This window comes from Mesoplodon bidens (genome assembly GCF_964165515.1).
Source record: "Mesoplodon bidens genome assembly, chromosome: 17".
Classification (NCBI taxonomy): Eukaryota; Metazoa; Chordata; class Mammalia; order Artiodactyla; family Ziphiidae; genus Mesoplodon; species Mesoplodon bidens.
The window spans coordinates 24829862-24857294 of NC_138174.1; the positions used below are offsets into that span (position 1 = coordinate 24829862).

At 42.5% G+C, this 27433-nt stretch overlaps 1 protein-coding gene across 3 annotated transcripts in view; it reads left to right on the forward strand.

Moving 5' to 3' along the window:
• The window catches only part of VWA8 (von Willebrand factor A domain containing 8), a 378001-nt gene that overhangs the window by 308582 nt on the left and 41986 nt on the right, over positions 1–27433 (forward strand). For all 3 annotated transcript variants that reach the window (XM_081214571.1, XM_081214572.1, XM_081214573.1), the window contains exons 38-39: positions 19694–19802; positions 23106–23262. In XM_081214571.1, the coding sequence (XP_081070697.1) occupies positions 19694–19802; positions 23106–23262 (266 nt within the window). The remainder of the gene's footprint in view (positions 1–19693; positions 19803–23105; positions 23263–27433) is intronic.

Sequence of the window (27433 nt, forward strand, 5' to 3'; positions counted from 1 at the left end):
TGACTAATTCCATGTGTGACTTCAAAACTGATTTTGAAAGGAGGAAACATTGCTCTTTTGTTCATCACCATATGCCCAGTGCTGGCACAGTGCTCTGAACTTACTGGACACCCAGTAAACATTTGTTAATTGAATGAATGAAATAAATACATGCACTTTCAGGAGGACAATTTCAAATAACAGTCTTTTTTTTTTTTTTTTTTTTGGTATGTGGGCCTCTCACTGTTGTGGCCTCTCCCGTTGTGGAGCACAGGCTCCGGACGCGCAGGCTCAGTGGCCACGGCTCACGGGCCCAGCCTCTCTGCAGCATGTGGGATCTTCCCGAACCGGGGCACGAACCCATGTCCCCTGAATCGGCAGGCGGGCTCTCAACCACTGCGCCACCAGGGAAGCCCCAAATAACAGTCTTTTGAATGAACACATGTGCTTGCTTCTTTTTGAGTCTTATTAGTCTGTAGATATACTCTATGTGTTAGTGTGGTTATATATCCTTACCTAATTTGCATAAGTGAAAGATTACTTGAGGTTTAGGGATTATCTATTCAAACCCTTCTTCAGTCACCCTATACCTGAGTCATCCAGAAAAATGAGAAAAATGTATCCTAAAAGCTTCTATTCCTCATTTACATCCTAGCTTGTACCACTAGCAGGGCATCAAAGGCAGTAATCTTCATGCTCTAGGACATTTCCATCAGAGGTATTTTTGGTCTGTAAATGCTAAACAGAGATATGCTTTACTACTGTTAGAAAAGCTGGTGTGTCATATGTGGGACAAAGGAAAGGGACTGAAGCATGCCTGTCACTGTTAAGCCTTCTGTACTGTCCTCCATTTACTCTTTGTAGCTCTCCATGTGACAGGCGATGATATCCCCATTTGACAGATGAAGAAACAGGATCTCATTGTGTAATATGGTGATACCTAATGTCCTATGGCCAGTAAGTGACACTATCAGCTTTGTATCACAGAGCAGGCCTTGAGTCTGCAGGTCTTGCTCAAGATTAGCTGGTATAAAACTGATTCAGACCATATACAAATACTATATTTTACTAACCTTATAGAAGAGATGTTAGCGCTTTGAACCAATGTCCAAATAACTGGTATTCATTACTTTCTATAAATCTGACATATATTAAGAAGGAAAAAGTGATTGTTTTTCAGAAATATTACTCACTTTCTTAAACCATGATACGCTTTATAAAACATTGAATTCTGTAACTCTCAAGAACACACTTATTATTTAAAGACCATGTGATGATAGAATAAAAAAGAATCTAATAGACCTGGCTTTTGGAATGAGATGGACTGGGATTTGAATCCTAGCACCACCAGTTAATAGCTGTGTGGCAATAAGTTGCTTAACTTCTCTAGGCCTTGGATTCCTGGCCTGTGAAGTAGACATAACCATGCCTAATATGGAGAATCATGAGTATTAGAAACAATATATATGAAGTACCTGGATTGCAGGGCCGGGGTCATGAATGTATTGTTCACAGTCTCTCCCCAGTGCCTGGAACAGGCACATGGGAGACACTCATCATCAGTATACATTGAGTGAATGAATGAATGAATTCTTCTCAGCAGCAAGATTAGGTTCCATTGTTCAACTCTGCACATATAAATCAGGAACATTCTTTCAGACCCTTTAAAGAAAGAAAAAAATAGTACACATTTTCTTCTTTGCATTCTTGGAAATGCCTTTCTTCTTCCAGATGAAATATCACTTTAACAAGTGAACAGTAAAAGTAATTGAAGAGCAAAGCCTAAGTTGGAATTTTTAGGCAATGAACTGCCTTTTCCTTAGCTCTTTGGCATATTTTATTCTCATTTTTTAAGCTACCCATCTCTCTCAGATCACTTGGAGCTGCCATACGGCTAGAAATGTTTTGAGTCTCCTTCATGCCACATCTTTTGCAACTCAGAGCAAACGTGTTTTCAAGAGCTCAGAAGTCATCAAGTTCTCATTCCAGCTGCCAGAGCCATAAAGGGGCTGCAGCATTCTGGGCAGAGAGAGCATAGCGTTAGGAAACATCAGTTTGGGATTTGTAATACTTGCAGTACCACTGAACTTCCTGTGTGAGGTCATGAATGAACAGCAAATCATGAGTGTTAGTATAAGAATGGGACATAAGTGTTATAAGAGTTATTATAAGAAAATAGGGCTTCCCTGGTGGCGCAGTGGTTGAGAATCTGCCTGCCAATGCAGGGGACACGGGTTCGAGCCCTGGTCTGGGAGGATCCCACATGCCGCGGAGCAACTGGGCCCGTGAGCCACAACTGCTGAGCCTGCGCGTCTGGAGCCTGTGCTCCGCAACAAGAGAGGCTGCCATAGTGAGAGGCCAGCGCACCGCGATGAAGAGTGGCCCCCGCTTGCCACAACTAGAGAAAGCCCTCGCACAGAAGCGAAGAGGCAACACAGCAAAATTTAATTAATTAATTAATTAACTCCTACCCCCAACATCTTCTTAAAAAAAAAAAAAGAGTTATTATAAGAAAATGGAGTGTTATATAAGAGTGTAGAATTCTCATTCAACCTAAATTTCAGAAAATATCCTTGATTAAAATCCTGAGTTAGTTTTTCCCAATGCTGATATTAATCTGATATATATCTGGCACATCTCTACTGAAAAATGAATGTTTTGTACTAACCAGTACCTTTTTCACACTCAGAAAATAAAACAATAGTAATAATAGCTAACACATACAGCACTTAGTGCGGCCAGGCACAGTTCTTGGTGAGGATGTGTCTTAACTCTTTTTAACCCCACAGCATCCCTATGAAGTAGGTACCTTTATTATCCTCATTTAATAGATGGGGTACCTTACGCAGCTAATAAGTGTCAAGAGCCAGGATTTGAATCCAAGCAAACTGGTTCCAGTGTCTGTGCACTTAGCCACTACGTTAGAGGACTTTTTTTTTTTTTTTTTTTGCGGTACACGGGCCTCCCATTGCTGTGGCCTCTCCCGTTGCAGAGCACAGGCTCCGGACGCGCAGGCCCAGCAGCCATGGTTCACGGGCCTAGCCGCTCCGCGGCATGTGGGATCTTCCCAGACTGGGGCACGAACCCGTGTCCCCTGCATCGGCAGGTGGACTCTCAACCACTGCGCCACGAGGGAAGCCCTAGAGGACATTTCTGAGTAGCAGGAGTACAGGTCTCTGTTAACACTGAAAAAAAAATATATTCGATCATCCAAGAGAAGTGCCTATAGGCAAGGCAGACCACCCCCCTACACTCCCTGACCAGGGATCGAACCCATGCCCCTTGATTCTTAACCACTGCACCGGCAGGGAAGTCCCGACACTCTGTTTTTCTTCACGTGCAACATATCTAAGTATCACTTGTAGGTTGAAGGCTGATGTGAGGAAATCCTCTGAAAGAGCCTTCCAAGGATTCTCCCAAAACTAAGAACATTCACCTCACTTCCCTGGGGGGAAAAATGCTGTAATATAGTAGCACAATACAAAACATCCGAGTTAGTCAGCTCCCATACTAAAGTTCTTATCTTCAGATTCTGATGAAGTCTGTCTTTATGAACTTCCAAGCAGAATTATTCGGTTTTACGTATAATAGGAAACAAGAAAGGAGATAGCAGATTCACTCCGTCACAGGGCCTTGTTCCTTAAGAGCTGCACTTACCCGAAGTCGCTAAAACATTTCCTTGTGGGAGTGATCATCCCGCTAGGGCCTCTTCCAGCACATGGGCCACCATGCAGACCTAGAGAAAGGCTCTCCTGGCGGGAGGACGGATTGCCAAAGGGCCCTCTCTGCATAAGCCAGTTAGGAAAAAATAGCCACTTCCTCCAGGCTGCTCACCCCAGAGCCTAGCGCCGGTGATGGGAGCACAGTGGGAATTTCAGCCCCAGTCACATGGCCTCAACGTAGGCTCACCCTGTACAGCCCCAGGCAGCTGCCCCATTAGGGACACACACCAACTACCCAGGCCCCTGGATTCTTTAAACTCTGTGCCTGTGTTAACTCATCCCAAAGCCATATACATGAACCTTAGCTCCCTGAACGCTGTTAACAATGGAAAGAGCCAGGTGGAAGTGGCGCTTGGAAGGAAACCCAGCTCCAGGCAATGAGAAGGAAGCTTCGCGTTCATTCATCACTTAACTGCCTGTTGAGAATCTCCTGTGCGCCAGGCATTTTACTGGATGCCGTCTGTTCAAAGACAAGAAGTCCTGAATGTCTGTCCTTACTGTCAGGAACACAAGCAAAATAGAGAATCAGGAGTGTGACGGCTGACGGCAGCTGGGAGTCCAGGTAGAAGAGGTTCCGGATCAGGCAAAGGGATCCTTGAAGCTCCAGAGAAAGGACAAGGCAGGGAACCAGAGCAGAGATGCATGCGATAGGGAACCAAATTGGGACCTGGTTGCCAGAAGAGGGATCTAAGGTAGGGGCTTGTCCCCAAGGGAAAAGGCAAGGGATCAGATAAGACAAAGTGCAGAGAGAGTGGGACCAGCAGCAGGACTGGCTTGAGACTGGGTGGGATTTGGGGCTAAGGCCATAGCTGGCAGGACCACCTTAGCCTAGGACCTATAGAAGTACCTGAAAAAGCTGAAATGTGTCTATTATGCTGTAAGTTTTCATAAAGAGTTGTAAGAAACAGATACCAGAAAATTTATTGGTGAATTGTGCAGACAATATTCAAGTTTCCAATTTTTTTATTTCAAAATTTTAAAAATTCTGCTTTCAAAAAATTGTTAGTATGGGCTTGGAACAAACAGATCTTTATAGACAAATATAAACAAACATGTATGGAACCTTCTATCAGATGGTGAGAAGTATATAACCCAGTATTGCCTGAGGCAATTGCTGCCCAGAAACAGAGTTTAACTCAATACGCAAATGGCGTAATAAACTCCTCCAAAGGGTTGGGTTCTATCTACATGCTTGGTTAATATAGGATGATCATATAATTCCACGTATAAGAATGAAAGGGGTGCTATTAATAATTACATTGGGACAACAGGCATTAACAGGGACTGTCCCAGCCCAGCAGGACATATGATAAACTGGTTATTAGTCATTTCATTTCTATTTGTCTTATTTTATGTAGAATGCAGTTTTGTAGGATCCCTCTGATATTTTGGAAATATAAATTCAGAATATATGATCATATAAAACATTTGCATACCAGGAAAAGGTTTTCCCACTCCTCCCACTTACTGTTTTTTTTGTTTTGTTTTGTTTTGTTTTGTTTGCGGTACGCGGGCCTCTCACTGTTGTGTCCCGTTGTGGAGCACAGGCTCTGGACGCGCAGGCTCAACAGCCATGGCTCACGGGCCCAGCCGCTCCACGGCATGTGGGATCCTCCTGGACCGGGGCACGAACCCGCGTCCCCTGCATCGGCAGGCGGACTCTCAACCACTGAGCCACCAGGGAAGCCCCCCACTTACTGTTTTTTAATAAAAGTCTTCTTTGCATTATAAACCCATAATGCATTCTAGAACACCACACAGTATGAATTCCAGTTAGCATGGCTAGCTCGCTACCTGAGATCTTTGGGTTGCCGTGGGAGACGTTATTCTCATGGTCAGAATCTCCCAAGATTGATGGAAATTGCTTTCTTTTAATAAATAGGAAGAATATAGCAGCCATCTTAAAACTAATCATCGACACCACAGCAGTAACGGCCCCTCACCGGTAAATAGATGTTATGACCCTTTACAGAAAAGCTGAGCCAGGACACCTAAGAAGATTTAGAATTCCAAACGAACTTGACCTGCTGTACATGACCCTAACTGAGCAGGTCCCCCAAACATCAAATTCCTAAAGAGATTGCAAAGTGAAATAATCTATCTGACTTTGACTAGCACCATAATTTTTCTCAAAACCAGTGATCTCTAAATACTTTGAAAACTAATTATTCTTTATAGAGTTAATCTTTTCGTTGTAATTTGTTTTGTTTTATTAATACTTAAGGTTACCTTTTCTCTGAAAGAACTGTTACTCTTACTCAAAGTGCTTATTCTAGTACACTCCTTCCCCAAGAAAATGCCTCCAACCCTTTTATCCAGTTCCTGCCCACAAACAATGTAACTCCCTTGCTCTCCTTCTTTGTCATTTGTCTTCATTCAAGTAGGTACTTAAAGATTTTTTTACAATATACATATATATCTTGGAAGAAGAAAACAAGGATTCTTTGGAACAGAAAGTGTGCTGCTCTGTGTAAGCATGTTGTTGATAAACCCACTGGTTATCAGAGATCAGGACTGGATAGGAGAACTTCTCAGACTGATTCCTTGTTTCCCTCTAACCTGTTTTCGTTTATCTCGTCCTCTGTTTTTGTGGGTTTGTTTTTTTTTTAAGCAGAATGAAGCAATTGTTTGGATACTTTACTTCAATAAACTGGAAATATCACTTTCCAAGAGTAATCTAACGTTTCATCATCACCAGAATAAGCCACTGGCTTGACTTATTATCTGGTAGTAATTGCCACCAAACAAAAGATAAATCCGTAAGAAGCCTCCAACTTTGAAATTTATTCTCCCTGCTGTTTTAAATATAAACAAATCAGATATTGGACAGAAGCTCCAGTTTTAGCATTAAGTAGCCCGGTGACTAGATAAAACTCATCTAGTGTGTTTAGAAATAAGCCAAAAAGCTAGAAATGGAGATTTTTAACTAGCAAGCGTATGATTTTTAAATCACTAAATTGGTTCTCCTATATGTTTCAGTTAATCTACCAACACTTTGAATGATTACTATTTTTGCCAGATTGATTTATTTTCCCTCTTAGTCTAGCCATCTTTCAGGTTTAGAACTTTCAGGTTTATTGAGCAAAGGGAGTATCCTAAAAAAAATTCATTGCATCTTGGTTTGTGTAAGTGTACCAGCAGGAGAATTTTATCAGTCCCTCGGGGTGACTCAGAGCCCTTCAGGTCTGGCTGCCTGTTAAACTATTTCTCTTTATTTATGGTCTGTGTAATGTGAGGGAGAGCGGAAGTTGGCCCTCGTGAGCGTTCCATAAGCCTGCACATTGCTTTGCTTTTGCTCCAAACACTGACGTGAGTAGACTACCACAGACCAGAAGGTCACTTTGCCATTTTGTTCAGATTGAGAAATACTTTAGATAATTATCTGTCTTTTGTATCTAAGAAGAATAGGAGCAGGGGGAGGGAGTTGTTTCATTTCCTTGAATTTCCTTTGCTAGGCTGCATGGGGCTCTCTTGAAATTGTGAAACAGAGTGGAGATGCCGCCCACCTCAAGAGCACGTTGCTCCCAAGCATGGCCCACCCATTTGCTGATAGGTTGCTGTTTCTGGAAATCCTTTGTTCTTACAAAGATAGCTCATTTTATGCCCTGAGAGTCTACCTCAACGTGTATGAGGCCTATCTGTATAAATTAGATAATATTTCCTCCTCAACTATTTCAAAGGTTGCAAACATTTATTGAAAGGCACACTGTGTGGTTCAGCTATGGGCTATGGGCTGGTGCCTTTAAGGTGCCCACAGAATGGAAGAGGGAAAGCCACACATGGGTGAATAAGACTGTTGTGTCACAAAGGACAGTAAAGAGAAGGTTAGAGTGCAGTGAGAGCCCAGGGAAACGAAAGCAGCTTTTGTTTGGGAAATTTAGGAACGACTTCTAGAAGGTGTCATTTTCAGGATTACACTCCTCATGTCCGGATACCTGCAATTTGTCCAAATTATAGCTTTGGATTTCATTAATCTACCTTCCTTATCATTTTTTTCACAACCAGCCTATCTCTCTCATACTTAATCATCTCCAGACAGATGGCTATATTCCACAAAACTTCTATTTAAAGGAACGTGTTTGGAAATTTTTGAATTCTGTTGACTTTTTTAAAAAGTCTTTTAAGCCTGATCTCCATAATGACTCTCATACAGTCCCTACTTTCTTCAAACTTCAAGCTATACTCCCTCATATTCTCAGACAATATTTCAGTCTTGTGCTTCTGAAAGAAAATAGAAGTGACCAGAATGCAGCTCCTCCAACTTTCCAGGCTCAAATGTACAAGCCCGCCTGCCTGCCCGCAGCTGTGCCAGGACCCCCGCCCGCTCCATCAAAGGCCGGTCTCTCCTCCCACCTTCACAGGCATTTTGCTCCATCCTTTGTCTCCTTCGTTCTCTCTCCTTTCTGGATCCTTCCCGTCAGTATTTAAACATGCTCTAGTGTTGTTCTAGATGCCACAGATCTCATTTGCTATCACGCTAATTTATGTGACTCTAATCTCTTTCACAGCAAAGCCTCTTAAGAGAACTTCCTACACACACAGACCTCCAGTCACTCACCTCTCCATCTAATGACTCCTGTCCCCTTCCCCCGCCTTCTACAGAATTGCCCTTGCTGGAGTACCAGCTAACCTCCACATTGTTGAATTCCATGGGTACCTTTCCAGTCACCATCTCTTTGGCCCTCACGAGCATTGAACTCTGCACAGTCTCTCTGTGTTGAAGCCCAGTCTTGTGTTGGCTCCCATGTTAACCACAGCCTCTTCCTGACTCCCCTTTGCCTCTCTTGCCTGCCCTTCTCAGTCTCTTTTGCTGATTTATTTCTCTCCTGGGCCACTACCCTTTTCATTCTGAATGCTTTTTTCAGGAAACTTCATTCACTTGCATGACTTCAGGTGGTTGGTGCTTGTAAAATATGCTAACAAATAAAATAGAGAAATGGTGGGAATTTATAAAACTGTAAAAAAAATAGAGTTCTCCCTTTTCTTCTGTTTCTTAATAATTAATAATATGTCTCTACTGCATCATATATTTGAACAATACTTTATGTGCTTTGAAAGCATCTTTGCATAGATATAAACATGTTTCAAATGGGAAACGACACATGGGTGCCTCGCTGAGTACAGCCCCCTTCGTTCTGTAGATGCAGAAACTGAAATACAGAGAGATTAAGTACTTTTTCTAGAGTCACACAGCTGCTTTGTGTCTTATATGAACCTCACAACAACTCCATGAGGGCATGTGCACTTCTTAACTACTTGAGAGATGAGAAAGCTGAGGTTCTCAGAGTTTGAATTTTGCCCATTTGCATAGCTAGAACTGGAACTCAGGTAACCTAGTTTCTAGGCTGCTGGCATGCTCCGTACTGCTTCTCTGTGTTCCTAGGATTGGTACAATTAAATTATATCCAAAATTAATTAAATTATATTTAAAAACTGAGATTGTCTTTAAAAAGAGAGAGGCAGGGGCTTCCCTGGTGGCGCAGTGGTTGAGAGTCCGTCTGCCGAGGCAGGGGACACGGGTTCGTGCCCCGGTCCGGGAAGATCCCACGTGCCTCGGAGCGGCTGGGCCTGTGAGCCATGGCCGCTGAGCCTGCGCATCCGGAGCCTGTGCTCCGCAAGGGGACAGGCCACGGCGGTGAGAGGCCTGTGTACTGCAAAAAAAAAAAAAAGAGAGAGAGAGGCAAACACACAACAACTGCAGCGTGGACCATTACAGCACGGCCTGATTATGAGGAAGAGTAAGAAGTTAGGAGGAATTTCACATGATAAAAATTCTAAGTGTTTATCTAAAGACTGAGGTAGATAGGTAGGGAGGTAGGCAGGTAGGTTGGTTTTTTAAATGTACCTGCTGATTACTGGTGAACTGATACCACAGTGATCAATGCATTTCTCCCTGATGTTCTCCAATAAGGGAGAATAAGTTTAGGAGTGATGACCCCTAACTACTTCTTTCATTATTGGGGTTTCCACATAAACCTTGGTGTGCTCTGATTAGCTGATTCTACTTTGACTTGGCAGAATGGGTGGGTTAGGGGATGAGGCATTTCATAAACCTCAGTGAATATGCCTTCATGCAGGGAGATTGTACGGGGTGCTGTAGCAAGAGCTGTTTGAGCACAGACGAAGGTCCCTCCGTGTCAGCTATCACCTAATCCCCTTGTGTCCAGCTCAGCACACCTCCTGCTGTTCCTTCTGCCTGAAATCCCCAGCCTCCTGGACTGCCCACCTCTTTCTCTTCCTTCAAGATTCTTCTTGGGCATTGCCTCTTCCAGGAAGCTTTCCCTGATATGTGTCCCCCAGAAACTAACACAACATTGTAAATCAACTATACATATATATAGATAGATAGATAGATAGATAGATAGATAGATAGAAGATTTAGCTCACTTTCACTTTCCCATCCCTACTGTATGATACACAGTTAACATCTCCCTACCCCTGCTATATTATTTACACATCCTCTCAATAAATTTGTACTGGAATTTTGGTTAAACCAGTGTTTAGCGTTCATACTGTAAGGAGTATCAACCAGAAGAATCATGTAGTGTACTTAAATTACATTTCTGCCAGTCATGCCCCTTGATTTTCGGGTAAAGAAAGCTAAGAGGAGATAAGTAACTTGGGCCAAAACCATTTCACCAGTTAGTACCAGAACCAAGATCAAAAGCCAGTCTTCGGGCTTCCCTGGTGGCGCAGTGGTTGAGAGTCCGCCTGCTGATGCAGGGGACACGGGTTTGTGCCCCGGTCCGGGAAGATCCCACGTGCCGCGGAGCGGCTGGGCCCGTGAGCCATGGCCGCTGAGCCTGCGCGTCCGGAGCCTGTGCTCCGCAACGGGAGAGGCCACAGCAGTGAGAGGCCCACATACCGCAAAAAAAAAAAAAAAAAAAAACCAGTCTTCTAATTTCCAGTAAAATGCTTTTTTCCATGACATCGAGCTGCCTCTTAAAAAAAATTTTTAAGTTTAGTCTTAGTGAATCAATTTGAAGAAAAACCAAACTTTTACATGATTATATCAAAATATTCTTTACACTTAACTCTTATTTTACTCAAATTGATTTCCATGACAACTCATTTCCTATAAACTAGGATCAAAATAAATGTAGATAAGGATCCCTGTGTAAAGAATTTAGAACTAGAAAGAATTTAGTCTGGTTTGTCACTTTGAAAATGAGTAAAACTAAGGCCCAGAAAGGTTGAATGATTTGCTCAGCATCACACAGCAAGTGAGGCTTCAGCTGTCAGGCCAGTCCTCTGCTGCGTACCACCCTCCTCTGAAACACTACTTAATTCCTCTCAGGCACTTTCTTTCATTTAAAATCTGTCTCTTACACATGCCTGACCTCATTCTCTATCTACATTAAACTTACACAGCCCTAAAAATGACATTAAGACGTCAAAATATGTCGGAAGTGGGGTATAAAGCGTGTTTCTTAAAACCAGGGTTCTGATAAGCTACTGTGCCCGGCTGCACAACTAGAACACTACACTGTGTTAGCAACTGGGGTACATGATGTCAGTGGAAGGGGACAGGATGAAAACATTCCTAAGTGTCATACAGCATTAGTCACACCACAGAAGTCAGCACAGACACTGGGAGGACGCAGGGGAAGTCTGGCTGCCACTCGCTCACCGCAGTTCAGCCCCAGGGCCCCAGGTTAATTTAGGGTCTCTGTACTTTGTCTTACGTTCTCTCCTCTTCCCTCCGATGACCCGTTTCATTGCCAGGTGGCCAGGTCACGGCCACACATGCACAGCTTCACATCTGGAGTCCTCAGATGGGGGCACAGAGCGAGAAGAGTGGGGTTGGGGCCCAGGGAGAGGAGGGGAGCCACGCGAGACAAAAATGCAGAGGGGGGCCTCCCTGGTGGCGCAGTGGTTGAGAGTCCGCCTGCCGATGCAGGGGATACGGGTTCGTGCCCCGGTCTGGGAGGATCCCATATGCCGCGGAGCGGCTGGGCCCATGAGCCATGGCCGCTGGGCCTGCGCATCCGGAGCCTGTGCTCCGCAACGGGAGAGGCCACAACAGTGAGAGGCCCGCATACCGCAAAAAGAAAAAAAAAAAAAAAAAAAATGCAGAGGGAACTCGCTCGGGGGGGCATCCGGGGCTCTGTCCTGTAAGGAGTGTGAGTTCCAGGGTGTAAACAGGAAACAGACAGAGTCACACTGTTGAAGAAACTGGAGAACTCACACAGAAGAGAAAAATGACAAACTCACTTGTGTTTTATTACATAAACCCCTCACCAATTACAATCATTCTAGGAATCGTTTGTGTCTAATTACCATGTAGCTCAATATCAATGATACATAACATAATTTGTGTCTTATAACTATGGCCTAAATTTCATTATAAAGCTTTACCCTCTGGTATTTAGTGTTCTAAGTTTGTTGCTCACAAAGAGCCTTCACAATCTAAAGTTCAAAGAATATCTTGCAAAGCAAAACCCAATGGTATTCTTTTCTCCTCTCCCAAATTTCCTGCTTTCCGATTTGCCTCCTTTGGTTCCAGGACAGCAGTTATCAGGCTTCCATATATTCTTGGTGGCATACACCCCGCTGGAGCCGTTCCGCAGCTTTGGAATGGCCACAGAGGCGGTGCCTGTCGTGCAGCCGTTCACTTACTCACCACACATTTACTGAGCTTCTGCGATACGCAAAGACCAGGTGCTAAAGCTGATACGAAGAATAAGACCCAGTCCTGCCCCCTGGATGTTCACATTGTAGAACTGATGCCACTTTATATATGTGGCCACATTTTCCAGTGCACAGCCCATAGCACTGATTTTTATCACTTAAAGAAATATTTTCTTTAACAATGTATGTTCATGTAGCCATACAATAAATGCATACATTCTAGTTATTCGGTGTATGTATTTTGCCCACACTGTAAGTGGTGTTTTACACTCTCAGTCCATTTGAGCTAGTTCAGCAGCCTGGAAGGGTCCCTCACCCAGTGAGCTTAGAACACAGAACCATAATTGCTCTCAGCCGGTGAGTGACATACCACATTCTCCTGAGCTCTTTGTATGTGCAGTGCATATAGCTTATTTCTCTACAGCCTCTCTTTATGCCAGTGTTTTGTATTCTGGGTAATAGTTTTGACTCATCATGGTTGTTGAAAAGTGTGGGGGACCAGGGGATAATGGGGGGAGGGATAAATTGGGAGATTGGGGTTGACATATACACAATACTATATATAAAATAGATAACTAATAAGAACCTGCTGTATAGCTCAGGGAACTCTACTCAATACTCTCTAATGGCTTATATGGGAAAAGAATCAAAAACAAAAAAAGGAATGGTTATATATTTATGTATAACTGATTCACTTTGCTGTACACCTGAAACTAACACAACATTGTAAATCCACTATACTCCAATGAAAATTGGGGAAAAAACGTGTGGGAGAATGCTGGGCCTCCTGGAAGCAAAGGAAGACTGTCTTGCTCAATGTGAAAACACAGGTTTTACAAGAACTCCATGTGCCTTGAGGAAATGGTTGAGGAAACTCAGGGTAAACATCAGTAGACAATGACTTCATAAACATTTAGAGTCTGAGATGATGAACCAACAATGGTATGAAGAATAGCTGGAAGAAATGATGGCTGGTGACATAACCTGACTTTAGCATAAACAAAACGGAAAGCCATTTGCCAATGTTTGATGATGGAAATACCTCTCCATGGGGAGGATGCTATGATAACTTGTCCAGCACTGATTCAGTTAGCATTCCTATTTTCAGAAGAGAATTCCCCCACGCTAAATGTGTTTGCATGAAGATGTGCTCAGTGCTTTCAAGAATTTTTAGAACCTGGGTCTTATTAAAACCCCCTTTTGCTTCTCCCCACCCTAGTGGTAGGATGGCTTTTCTACCCACCCTTCCGTTTCCTAGCTACACTTAGCACCTCAGAGAATTCTGTTGACAGGGAAAACACAATAGTTTTAAAAACTGCCAAGTAGGTTTTGTGTTCTGGGAGGAGCACAAGGGTTGGGTATGAGACTGAAATCACCTGGCCAGGAAATGCCAGGGGAGATCATTTAGCTTCAATAATAAAGCACGTGACAGTAGATGTCTCTTGCCAGAGCCACCTTGTATATAACAAAACCAAAACATTTGCATGCTCTGCCATAGTAGAAGTGGCCTTGCATCGCCAACCTTCTCTTTGGCTTTGGAGGTGTCATGGCCAGTCTTGAAGTTACTCTAGCGTTGAACGTTAACCTTTTGAAGTCTCTGGAAAATAAAAGAGGCAAAATAGAAAAGGTAGAATATATAAAGACCTGACAGTTTGCCCTGCACCCAACGTCTCGGAATTTAATTAGCAGTTGTTTTGTGAGAATGCTTAGAATACTCAACGTGTCCAGTGGCAGCAGGAGGGGTGCTTGTCCATGCCAGTAAACATGCCAATATTTGTGGGTTTTTTTTTTTTTTTTTTTGCGGTACGCGGGGCTCTCACTGTTGTGGCCTCTCCCGTTGTGGAGCACAGGCTCCGGACGCGCAGGCTCAGCGGCCATGGCTCACGGGCCCAGCCACTCCACAGCATGTGGGATCTTCCTGGACCGGGGCACGAACCCGTGTCCCCTGCATCGGCAGGTGGACTCCCAACCACTGCGCCACCAGGGAAGCCCCATCCCCTGCTTTTTAAGAACTAGGAGGGATTAAAGAGGGCAGGAAGTCATTGAATATTTGAAAGCAAATGTTGCCACCAGCCAGGGAAAAACTGGAGATAAATTACATACTTGATGGCTTTGCCGGAGATTGAAATTGGGACACATAGAAACTGCCTGTGGACAATGGTATTTTTGTCATGCGTTATCATTGTAGAAGCTGCATGTTGTTCATGAAAACTGGGTAAGGTTTTTTGTTTGTTTTAAGAAGCTGTCTTCATATGAAAGACCATCATTCCTAGGGACATGTTATGTGACTTTCATTGTATCTATGATAGAAATGTCTAACTTTCTATCATAGAATAAGAATAACCTCAGACAGTAATCTTTTAGGCAGATGTATTCAGTACCTTATTATGGTCTGTATTACCCTGTGCTGTGACTTTGTTCCACTTTATAAAACATCCTCCTGGAAGCAAAGATCCTGTTTCATGTTATCTCCATTATCTCAGTGAGTAGTAAAGGTGCCATAAACATACACAGAAATGTTTGAATAAGAAAATGAATGAGTGAATGCATTGAATTGCCTGCTAATCATCAAATTGTAGGCAACTGTACTGATAGTATTATGGCGGTTTTCGATGTCAGAAAATTTACAACACACCTTCTGGAAGTAGGACATCCTCCAAAGATCAAGACCGTGGCTTCTGCCCTGTTGCCTCTCATTCATCCTGTAATGAATGAATCAATTAGTTTGCATGCAGTCGACTCCAAGTAGCAGAAAACCCAACTCACAGTACCTTAAACTAAGGACATTTCTTATTTGCTGATGTAGGAGACCAGAAGCAAGTGACTCCATGGCTGGTTCAGCAGCTCAGCGGTGTCATCAGGGACATAGCCTCCTCCATCCTCCCCTCTGCCGCCTTCTTCTCACTGCCACATGGTCACCAGATGGAGACCACAGCCCTAAGCATCACATTCTCACTCCGTGTGCCAAGGCAGCAAGCGCATGTATGTTGCAGGGGAGGGGAGGGCGGTCCATCCAGGGCAGTGAAAGAGCTCTTGACCCGAGAGGAAAATCTTTCCTGGAAACCTCCTGATTTTCTTACATCTTGGGTCGCCTATCTTCCCCTAGACCAATCACTGGCAGAGGGGAATGGGGTAGCCGGGCTTCATCCCAGCTAACCGTGGTGCATCTGACTTCTGTTTAGAAAGGAGAAAGAGGGAGTGGACGTTGGGGAGGCAGCTAGAAGCATCTGCTGTGCCACACCTCGTCTCCAGTTGGAAAATAAGAATAAGCTGTGTTGTCCAGTCAGTCCTCCAAGAACTAACTTTCCCTCCAAGATTGTATTCTGGCTATTTATGTCATTTTACTGATGGTTTTTAAAAATCATGAGTTTGAGGAGGAGCCTGAAATATATGGGCCTTGCCTAGAAGGGCTTTCATGAGTCATGTCCCTTCCCTGCTCTGGCTTTGGGTTGCTTTACTCTGGGACACTTTTATGAGTTATAATTTACAAGCTCCATGTTTTTTCCATTTTGATTCATCTGAAAGAGGGTAACAGTTCTTATGATTATAGCACGCTTATCTAAAAGGAAGTAGATTGTGTCAGCTGTGAGAAACACGTCAAAGGCCTTAGCCTGTGCATCCATTTGCATCAACAGTTGGTAAGAGTCCACAATGCTTTGTGGTTTGGGAAAATTTTTGATCCATTTAAGTGAATACAGTAGGGTCTATTTCAGTAACTGGGTTGACTCACTTGAGCTCTTTCTAGATGAAACCAACCCTCGAAGGAAATGCATTCCACGTCCTTCGCAACACATCCTTCAAAGAATTCAGCAGTTTATCAACTTTCTGAATGGCCAGAGGCTCTATATCATCCTCTGTCCCTAGGAAACAAGCTTCCTCAAATAATAGGCCTTCCCTAGTATCTGTTCCAGTTTCTGTCCTGCGTTGGACTGTCCTAGACTTCCTGCCTTTTAACTTTTATGAATCATTGTCAATTCACTTAAGAGACGCCCTAAAATGCTTTGGAAACTGCTTGTCAGGTGAGCTCCTCCCATCCACCTAGAGAAATAGACTCGTGTGAGTATAATGGCATTCATAAAATGACACAGAATTAGATAAACTCCCCAAATGTCTCGCTTTTAAGTAAGTATCCTTGGAATTTTATGGTATGTGTTTCTCTGGAATAAATCAGGTTTGGGCTGATGATTGTTTCTGTCAAGCATTTGTCAATTTTGAAACATCTCTAGACTCCCATTCGGGGTTGGTGTGGGGCTGACTTGTTATGAGCCGTGCCATTCCCCAGCAGATGGCCTGGAAGACGCACAGGTGGCAAAGAGCACACCAGTTCCTTTCTGCCCAGAAAGTTCATAGCAAATTTTCTGTCTCCCTGAAGGCCCATTAGAGATGTCTTTGCAATTTTAAGAGTGTGATTTTGGAGGTAGCTGAGGGGGGCTATTTGACAGGCTTTTTCTTTTGCCTTGTGCCGTCATTTTTAGTACTTCTTTCTTACAGCAGAATAACTGAATTGTCGTGAAATGTCTGAAGGAGATTGATTTTGATGAAAATAAAGTTACTAGACACATAGGACTTTGCTTTCTATATCTCTTCTGAGTTTTTTTAATTTATTTATTCATTTATTTGTTTATTCATTTATTTGTTTTTATTGAAATATATTTGATTTACAGTGTGTTAATTTTTTCTGTATAGCAAAGTGTCTCATTTATACATATATATATACATTCTTTTTTATATTCTTTTCCATTATGGTTTATCTCAGGATATTGAATATAGTTCTTTGTGCTATACAGTAGGACCTTGTTGTTTATCCATTCTTTTATTTATTTTTAATAAATAGTATACACACACACATACCCTAAAGTGAGGAAAGGTGTTTAGAACAGTTATTCCAATAATGCTGTCATTGCCCAGACCATTTTTGGAACTTCATCTTTAAGAATTGGCCTGTAGAAGTATCACAACTCTTATGAAGCAAACTAGTCTCATTATTGTATAATTGTGCCTGGTTTTGACTAACGTCCCTTATTTACCACATTTTGAATCGTTGAATCAGCTAGAGCATGTCAATGTTAAGCGGAATGGAAGAAATTATTTAGTTGAACCCATTTAGTTTCTGATGAGAAGGTTGAGGCTCAGAGAAGTTAATTGACTTTCCAAACGGTACAAAGCAAATTAGCAAATAGTTCATACCAGAAATCAGCTCCAAGTATCCTTTAGCTATTTATTAAAAATCCAATCTATTTTTAAAGAATACAAAGTGGCCACCATTAAAGGTATTCAAATAGAATCTGCATGGATTCTGCAGATCCTTCCAGAAACGGGCCAGAAGTGTTTTGAGCAGCATTATTGTAATAAATGTGTCTTTATGTATGAAAAATAAGCTTACCATCTTATTATAATAAACGTATTTCCTTATGTAAGTTCCATTATATTTGTTTAAAAAAATCAGTTAGGCTGCAGTCATAACTTTTCTATAGATTTCTTAAAATGACAACAGAATAAAACTCTATCGCAATTTTGAAATGTTTCTTGTTTTTCTCATTTCTCATGGAAAACATCTATAAGATACTGCTAAGATAACCAAATATTATCTCCCGGGCTGAGGCAAGCTTGTCCTTGTGCTGTGCTGTGCTGATGAGATACCTGCTGACTACATGTAATTTAAACTTAAATTTTAGTTAATTAAATAAAACTTAAAAATCACGTCCTCGAGTACTCAATAGCCACATTGGGCTAAAAGCTACCATGTTAGACATCTCAGGTATATATATTTCTATCGACACAGGAAATTTTCTTGGTTAGCGCTGGTTTAGAATTCTCATAGTCAGTATACATATTTTAATTTACTGATTATCTCTTACACTGCCTCTAGAAAAGCTGGAAAGTGGTGGCAAGTTTGTGGGACAGTATTTTAAATGCTTATTTGTTCTCTGAATGTTGCTAGCTATTCTGCATAGTTTAATTTTTAAAAAGAAGAAAAAAATTATATTCACCCATTTTTTCGAGCATGATTACATGTGTGGAATTCATATCAATTGTCATGTCCTGGCTGCGAAATTTTAAAGTATGCTGAAGTTATGGCAAAAACTCTGTTAATGATGCCAAAGCTAAGGGTAGAAAGATCTGGTTAATTAAAATCTCTTTATGATGTCATAACATTTGAAATGAACTAGTCCAGACATAAGACAATGGAAGTTAGGTTGAATTCATTCTTAATAGCCATTTTATTTGCAAAGGCCTTAAATCATCTACCTTTGTTAATCCTAACATCCAGAATGAAAAGTCCACTTACTAACAAGGATTGGGTCAGCTCTCAAGACTGACCTGGCATCATGCTACAGGTCTATTTGCAGGCTCTCCTGTTCCACTGTAAGCAATTTGAGGGCAGTGACCAATCCTCCATGGCTTTTGTTGGCCCCATGGTAGTTCAAATGAAGTCTTGCCAATACATTTCCCATTAAGTGTTATTTGAACAAATAAATAAATGTTTGATCTGGTCTGCCTTGAAAATCATTATATTTGGGAGCAGGCTCATAGGGGTACATGGATGTGGCTGCTTCAAGTTCTTTTCATTGTGGAGTAATATCTACTGAGCTGACTGCTAGGATGGAATTCCTGCGTGGTTATCAGTCCTTTTGGTGAATCTGTGCCAAATTAAATTAGGGACCAATGAATGAGCCACAGGCTCTCTAAGAGGAAAGCTAGTGCTGCTTATTCTGTTTGATTTGCAGGAATAGTAAATCCAATTTCAAAATCGAGATGAACTAGGAGAGCTATAAATACCAAAATAAAATTAGAGTGGGTCCCGGAAATAAATAAGCAGTTTTCAGTGTCTGTGTGTATAATATATATCACTGAAGCACACAAAGATACCTTTTCTGTTTTTCTTTTCCACATATTTTATATAAAGTGGCATTTCTCTGAGGAATGGGATTTCTTGGAAAATTAAATAGGCCAATGTATATCTGCTGTGACTCAGCTGGACCAGCTGGGCAGTGATCCTTTTAAACCATTGAGAGCTCTCTCAGTCAGTCTCTGGTGAGATCCATTTCCCCTGCTTCCGGTGGGTCTTGTTCTTTATGTAAATGCTCAAGGCATACTCTGCGCTAGAAGAATTCTGAAGCTGTAACCCAGTCCAGCACCTTTTCTTTAAAGAATATTTTTTTAAATTAAATTTGTCTCCTTCCCAACTAAGTGGATGGAAAATCCGGTGAAACTTTTGCCAGACACTAACAGCATCTGTTGTGTCCTGTGGCCTGAGGTTATGCCCTACCTTAAGGACTTAGGGGGAAACAATTCTTTCTGTCCTGCAGCTCCTGGTGTTGGTCATGGAGAATGATAATGTCTTATTTCTTCATTTTTAGATAACAATCAACAGAGAGAGCGGTGAAGACGTGAGTTCCCCCAAACACGGCAAGGAAGACCCAGACAACATGCCGCATGTGGGCGGCAACACCTGGGCTGGTGGCACAGGTTCGTAGCACGGCATTCTCCTGGGTCAGGCTTCCAGAGACTTCACAAGCCCGTGTGGACATCACAGCAGCCCCAAGAAGGCTTAGGAATCAGCCTGCCTTCTCTGTCTCCCCCCGTTAGTCGGCTGGAGTGTGCCTTTGCCCTCTGTCCCAGCATGACATCAAGACACGGAAAAACCCTGGCATTTGGAGTCCCGCAGACTCTGCTACCCTCTGACCTAAGACCGATCTGGTCCTCCTAGGGTTGCTTCATCCCTAAAAGGGGCATAATATTAACTGCCTCACAAGCTTGTGATGAGGATTCAATGAGATTATGATTGTAAAGCGCTGAGCTCAAGGCCTGGCATGAAGAATGTATTCATTAAGAGTGTTAATCCCCTCTTTTAAATTCCATGCCCTTGGGAATCATGCCAGAAATCGACAGTACACTCTTTCTTGACCAGCTGACTTTGAAAAGAAATGGTCCTGGTCCTCCGCATCTCAGAAGTGAGCATGTTGAGGATGCAGGGTTTTGAGATAAGAGGGGTGGCTGTGGTCTGAACCGATGACGGGGGTCCACTCCTTCCTCTTGGCTGCCCGAAGAGAGCATTGTTCCCACAGCTGCTGCCTTCCTCTTTCCTCTGCGGCAGCTGGAGCAGACACATCTGCAGAGCCCCAGGAATAGGGCCAGACTGTGTACGCACCGTCTGATCTTATCACGGCCATGAGCGGTGCTGGCATGAGCTCTGTTCTTCGCCTTCCCTGAGGTTGGTCTGTGCCTCTTGGCCTTGACAGCCTCGGGAGGAAATGGGTTTCTGTGTTCAGACAATGTGCTATGAAATCGGCCTGGGGACTCCTTGCCTGCTCTGTTTATTCATCAAGCATCAGCTTGAAAGAAAGGATATTTTGAGAAATGTCCTTTGATCTGGAAGTTAGTGTCAAGCCAGCAAGATTTAATCCATGTGGAATGCATTGTGGGACGAGCTGACCAGATGCAGGTTTCCCGGCAGCAGGCTCCTCTGGAGCGGACGTTCTCGCTTGTTATTCAGCTTGTGTCTACTAGCTCACGTATCTGTCCAGGCTGAAGACCCTGCTATTGCTTCCCCCAGCCTTTATTTTTCAATTTATCAAGGCTCTTTTGCTGCAATTTTTTTTCTCCTTGTTGCTCTCTTCCCTCAGAATTCTCTATATTGAACTGAGCTCTGACCCAACAACTCATTTGATTCCTTCTTCGTCATCAGAACCCGTCCATTGCCTCTCTCCCCCTTATCTTCACAGATTTAGGATGTTCAAGGTTAGCTTCAAGATTATACCTTGTAGTCTGGACTCTCTGGCAAGCATTTTCATTTAAGAAGTTCAAATTAAAGGCTCTTGGAAGTGGAAGACGTGAAGAACTGTGTCCTCATGCCCTCTCCAACCCCGTATGACTTTGCCAAGGGACCATGCTTTCCCATGCTGTCCATCACTCACACCAGCCTCTGAACAGTTGTGGGTCCTTTCCTCGTTTCACCAAAAATGATGTCATCTCAGCGCACTTGAATTTTTAAGCTCTAATTCATGACCCACTCATACCTCCAGGAGGAAGGGAGTCAGGTCCCAGAAACCTGACTCTGTATCTCCTCATCATTGTCCAATTACCAGTCCCCTCCGCCCATAGCCCGTCCACAAGTGACAGCCAGGAACCACACACATCCAAGACGGAATTTTCCACCAGCAATTTCTAAATAAAAATGAAATAAGATGTGCTGGAATCAAAGGATAAATATACTATAATTAATAGGCTGTTCTCATGGTATTTCCCAAAAGGAAATGACCTACCTGGACTTTGATAAGGGAAGCAGAGTATGCTGAGTTCTTGCTTTTAACTTATTACACCACTTAAGGCTTCAAGGGAGAAAAGAAAAATGTAGCATAATTTAACCAAAGCCTAAAAGCTTTCAAAATTTCCACTTTATGAAACTTAGAAATGACCTCATTCTATGTGACTGGTAGTTGTGTAAATAATAGTAAGAGCAGTCACTTACAGAGCTCTTATTTTGTGCCATATACTGTTCTGAGCATTTTAGCCTCATGACAATCCCATGAAGTAAATAATATTAGTATCCCCATTTTACAGGTGATGAGACTGAGCTACAGAGAAGTTAAGGAACTTCTGTCAAGGACACATGACTAGTGCATTGGAACCAGGATTCAAACTCAGGCAGTCTGACTTAACTATAGGATACGGCACTATATAATACTAGTATACTATACTAATCTATACTATACTATACTGTAACATGATATAATATTCAATATTATGCTGCCCCTCCAATATTGGATTCTCTTCTAAGTTCCCAAGTTATTTGTGAATGAACAAAAGAAACTGATTACTAGTATTTTAATCATTAAAAAGCAGGGGTAATAAACTGGTAGCCCAGGGGCCAAATATGTAGCCAGTCTAGCCAATATATGTATTTTGGGGGTCAGTGCAGTGTTTTAAAATAATATGAATTTGAATGTATTTAGACAAGGCAAGTCTTCTCTAGTTAACCAAGTTCTCACCGCTTCTTATAATATTACCTACCTAATCTTCTAGGCATTTAATTTTACATTAAAAGTTATACAATATTACATAATGCTCATTTTCAAGCATGTAAACTTGGGTTTGTATTTAAAAACTGTCCTGAAGCTGGCAGTGTTTATCTGTTGTATATTATTCTAAGCTAAAAGTTGAAGTTAGTATAATAATTGGCTTCTAATCTTGGCTCATCCACTGATACGAGGTCATGCGTAGGTGACTTAACCTCTCGGTGCATTATTTTTAGCATTTGCAAAGCAGAGGAAACAGGATCGATAGCCTGGTCATCTTTCTTTTATTTTAAGGAAAAATGAGGTCACACGTGAGGGAAGAGGAGTGTCGTTCACTGAATTAACAAATATATACTAAGTATTTATGATGTTCAAGCCTCTTACAGGTACAGAGCTACAAAGATATGTAAAATATAATCCCATTCACACTATAGGTGACAAGAAAAGAAAAATAAACTTTAAAGGATAACAAATAGCGCATAGGAGTATTGATCCCTGTGAGGTAAAGTCATCAGGTGAGGGGTCATGGAATTTGGACTGAGCCTTGAAATCTGTGTGAGATTGGCTGGATGGAGAAGAAGAAAGCGTCCTTGATGGGGGATGCCCTGTGTTTCCAGAAGAAAGTCATTTGAATATTTAATTACTAGTTAAGTACAATTGATATACGGCACAGGACTGCCTTAAAGCCATGATCTGACTTCTGTTTTGTGATCTGGATCAGACTAATCACCTGGACTTTCTGGTTTCCTCCCAGGGGGAAGAGACACTGCAGGTCTGGGCGGCAAAGGAGGTCCTTACCGGCTGGATGCAGGCCACACAGTGTACCAGGTCTCTAAGGCTGAGAAAGATGCAGTTCCTGAGGAGGTGAAGAGAGCTGCGAGAGAGATGGGCCAGAGAGCCTTTCAGCAGAGGTGAGTGGACCCCACTGCATCCGGAGCAGTGTTGGCCACCATGGTGAAATGTCCGTGGACCCTGAAGTAGACCCCAATGTGTGTGATTCTATTCCTCATGCAGCAACTTGGACCCACAAACTGAAAGCCGTAGCCACCCCCTCCCAGTGGAGACAGCCGAGTGAACATAAACTCCCACCCTTTCTACTCAGGCCCTTTTAAATGTATTAATTACGTAGGGTCTTTTGGGAGGAAAGACTTGAGCACATTAGAAAGTAAAACCAAAGATACTTCTCTTCGGAGAAACTAAAGGTCAAATCATTCCACCCACATCTGTTCCCAGGCCACATAGGGAATTCAGATAATGCTACATGATGGTCCCTTCCTGCCCTCAGCAATCTTGTAGATTTCCGTGGAGACAGTACTAGTGTACACACACACGCTCACACTCACACACCCCCTGGTTAAGGGCTGAAGTCCCGTGGTACGGCAGTGCAGAGAAGGGTAAGGTCCGTGGGCTGATGTGAGGTGAGGCCTGAGCTCAGCCAGTATTTGGACATTCCAGGAAGGGAAAACTAAGGGACCAGACGCGCCAGGGTAAGATGAGCAGAGTGACTATGGCAGAGAAAGCCAGCTCGCCTATGCAGAATAAAGGGTACCAGCTGGGGGCGGTGGGGAGTGAGGTTGACTGTGGAGGCCCTGTCCATGGGTGGAGGCCTTGAAATCCAGGCCAACCAGCCTGTAGCTTTCAGATGTTCTGGAACCATCCGGAGCCACTTTGATTGGAACCATCTAAAAAATGAGAAGAATCCGCATGATGCTTTCACTAGACATCCACATGTGTTCATCAGCTAAAAGTAAAAAATACCCAAGGAGCAGCAAGATCTCCTTCAGGAGTGAGGGCATAGACAGTGGTCTGGGAGGCAGATTTATACTGCTGTGCTCAGTGAAAGGAGCCGGGTGCAGTTCAGGAAAAGCACACTCCAGGGTATGTGAGTTCCGAAATTCCTCCCACGCAGGACATCTGGTTTTACATTACGTGCTGTGCTTACACATCCTGCAAGTAAACAGTCCAGAACAATGGGGACACAAAAATGCAGGTCCCTCCTGCCACACCCTCAGGAAAGCCTGCAAGGCTTAGGACCCTCATGTACTCAGCAGGTAGATAAGACAAGAGTGTCACTCCCAGCCCTTCTGCTGGCTTCCCTGGAGACCTCAAACAATTTGTCGTCACTGGGCGTCAATTTGTTCTTCTGATGGTGACTCCCGTCTCCCTTCCTCTCAGAGAGGTTATGAAGACAAATCACTATGTTAGGAATGAAAGCAGTTTAAACTTCCCAAAAAAGGATGGGAGGAATCCTATAATACAAGGTCTTGTTAGAATCAAAATATGGCTCTACGTTTCATATAAACAATAAATATCTATTTAGGAAAAGAACCAAATAATTAGATACACATCATCGTCTCCTCCCCAAATGATGAGTTCCTATTGTTTCCACGCTGAAAACCTCACAAGTCCTGTCTCAGTTTTTGTGTAAGCAGACAAATGGATAGAGGAATTCACAGGGAGAAAGAAGGACCTGTCAGTAGTGCTTGGCTAGAAGAACACAAGCCCTTCTCTGATTTCCATGATAAAGGTGAGGAATCTGGTTCTATTAAGGACCATCGCGCCACAAGAAAGGAAGGAGCATCTGTGATAATAAGGCAACTAAATTTAGTGGCTATAAGGGAGGAAGGAGAAAACGTGGAGAAGGAAATGAGAAAACCAGACACCTCTACTAAGCGCTGCAGAGAAGAATCTAAGTCCACGTGAAAGAACACTGGAAGGTGGTTGAAATACAGAGGAGATGGACAAGGGGATGAGAAAGGAGAAGATGAAATAAAAGCACGTGGAGACCCTGAGAAAGACAGAAGACACACAGAAAAATGTTGCTTTCTACTTTCGTGTAGTAATAGTCCTATTTGATGGGTATTCAATTTAGTACCGCTAAAGATTTTTCTTAAACTTTTTATTAGGAAACTTTTTAAACAAAAACAAAAGTAGAGAGTAACGTATAGTGAACCCTGGGGACCTGTTCCCTCAACCTCAGGAAGAAAAATCTGATTCCATTCCGAGTCCCCATCCCTGGGTTATTTTGAAGCTAATTCAAGATTTTCTATCTTTTCATCATAAATATCTCAGAGTGTGTCTCTGAAATATTTTACTTAAAAACAATAAAAATACAAAACTATTATCAGGTCTTTAAAAAGTAATCATTCTTCACTGTCATCCAATAGTTTTGGATGCTTTAGTTTTAAAGCTATTTTGCAATTTTAGGTATATGCACAATGAGGTCAAGTCCCTGCATTTGTGCTTTTATAGCACCCTGTACCTTTTCTCCATAGCTCTTGTCACTCTTTCCCATAGTGTTATTATTTGTGTGAATAGCTTATTTCTTCTCCACTGACTTCAAGTTCGTTGAGGGCAGGATATTTTGCCCTCTAGTATATCCCCAGTACCTATGCCCAGAACCTGGTACCTGGCAAGCACATACATATTTGTGGAATGAATAATACACATGTGCATACAAGTAATGGTATCACCCTTTCATACTTAATTCAAAGACTGGCTAAAACCAGACTGACAGCCAGACCTATCCATCAGCCTAGAGGTCTACCATATTGCCTCGAAGAGCCTAATTCTACCGATGGGTTCTTGATATTATCAACATAATATTTACTTAGCGCTCATTTGTATCTGGATTTCAGCTAGATACTGGTTCCTACATACCAAGAATTGCTTAACTCAGGAAGAGTAACAGGTAGACAAGTGTTAAGACATGTATAAAGCAGAACAGAAATAGTAAACCAATAAAACAAGAATGAAATAGATGGCGAGGTACTTTTACATGCTTGGAAAAGCGTTTAAGGTGGACACCAACTGTGGAAATTGTACCCACTACCATTTGCAAAACTAATCAGCCCTACACACTAGATTTCAGCTTGTGTTTGTTTTCCCCATAATTGATCCAAAAATGACCTATACGAAAAAGTAAAATGAGAACTAAAATTCCCAGACCCTTACGTAACAATAAATATACCCTTTAAGAATATACTGTGCCAACAAAGTGCAGTCAGTCCACATAGATTACTGGGATGTGAAGCAGCTGTGCCCTGAAGTTTTGATCAGGGTTAAAGCAGCAGAAAGACCTATTTTCAGCTAGCTTTGTGGGTTTGAGGGTATTAGCCTGGGCGTCTTGTCTCAAACAGAGGCTAAAATGTCCTATTTTCTTTCACTGCTCCCTGCTTCGGTCTTCATCTTTCAGAATGTTATCAGCTTTGAACACCTTGTAGGTGATTTTTGTGAAAGCTGACACAGCTTGGAATATGATTTCCAGATCTCTTCATAATTAGAGCAGCATGTGGTATGTTTTGGGTGCAACACAATCGTGCCAGAGGTATCCCTATAACTGGAGTTAATTCTGATCTGTCTACAATGACCAGTCTGCGTGAAGTGACTTACTAACTGCCTGGCTCCTTCCTTGATGTGTGTGTGTGTGTGTGTGTGCGTGCACGCACATGTGTGTGTGTGTGTGTGTGTGTGTTTCCCCTGCTAAGGACAAGCTATGCCTACAATTTTTTTCTAATCTCCCTTCTTTGGAAAAGTACTCATCTCCCTTCTTTGGGAGAGAGCACATTAGCCTCCGGGTATTAAGGGGTTGGTAGCATGTCCTTCAGTGTCATTGTGCCCAGCTTCTGTCAGGCTTGATACTTGAGACTTACCTTAATCTAATGAAAATTTATAGAGAGGTTTAAGAGATTACCAAAACTAAACATAAGGGACATTGTTAGGAGGTCAAGTCCTATACACATATTCGTTTTCGTCCTTCAGAGCAGAGAGTAAATTAGATTTAGAAGGGCACCTTGGCATGTCACCTCAGGAAATGACCATTCAGTTACTACTTACCTTTCAGGTATTTACCTTTGATAGGCAGTGTTTTCAAAAGTGCTATCCAACAGCATTTATTGAATGCCACTGGGTGCCAGGGTTTGTGCTGGTACTGGGGATTCTAAGAAAAAATAAGACATGTTCCTTCCCCCAGAGGCTTAGAAGAAAAAAATGAGAGTACATCCCATGTAGTAAAGGTATTTTTCATTAAATTTTTGGCTCAGGTACACACACACGTGTGTGTACATGCATTTTTGTTTACTG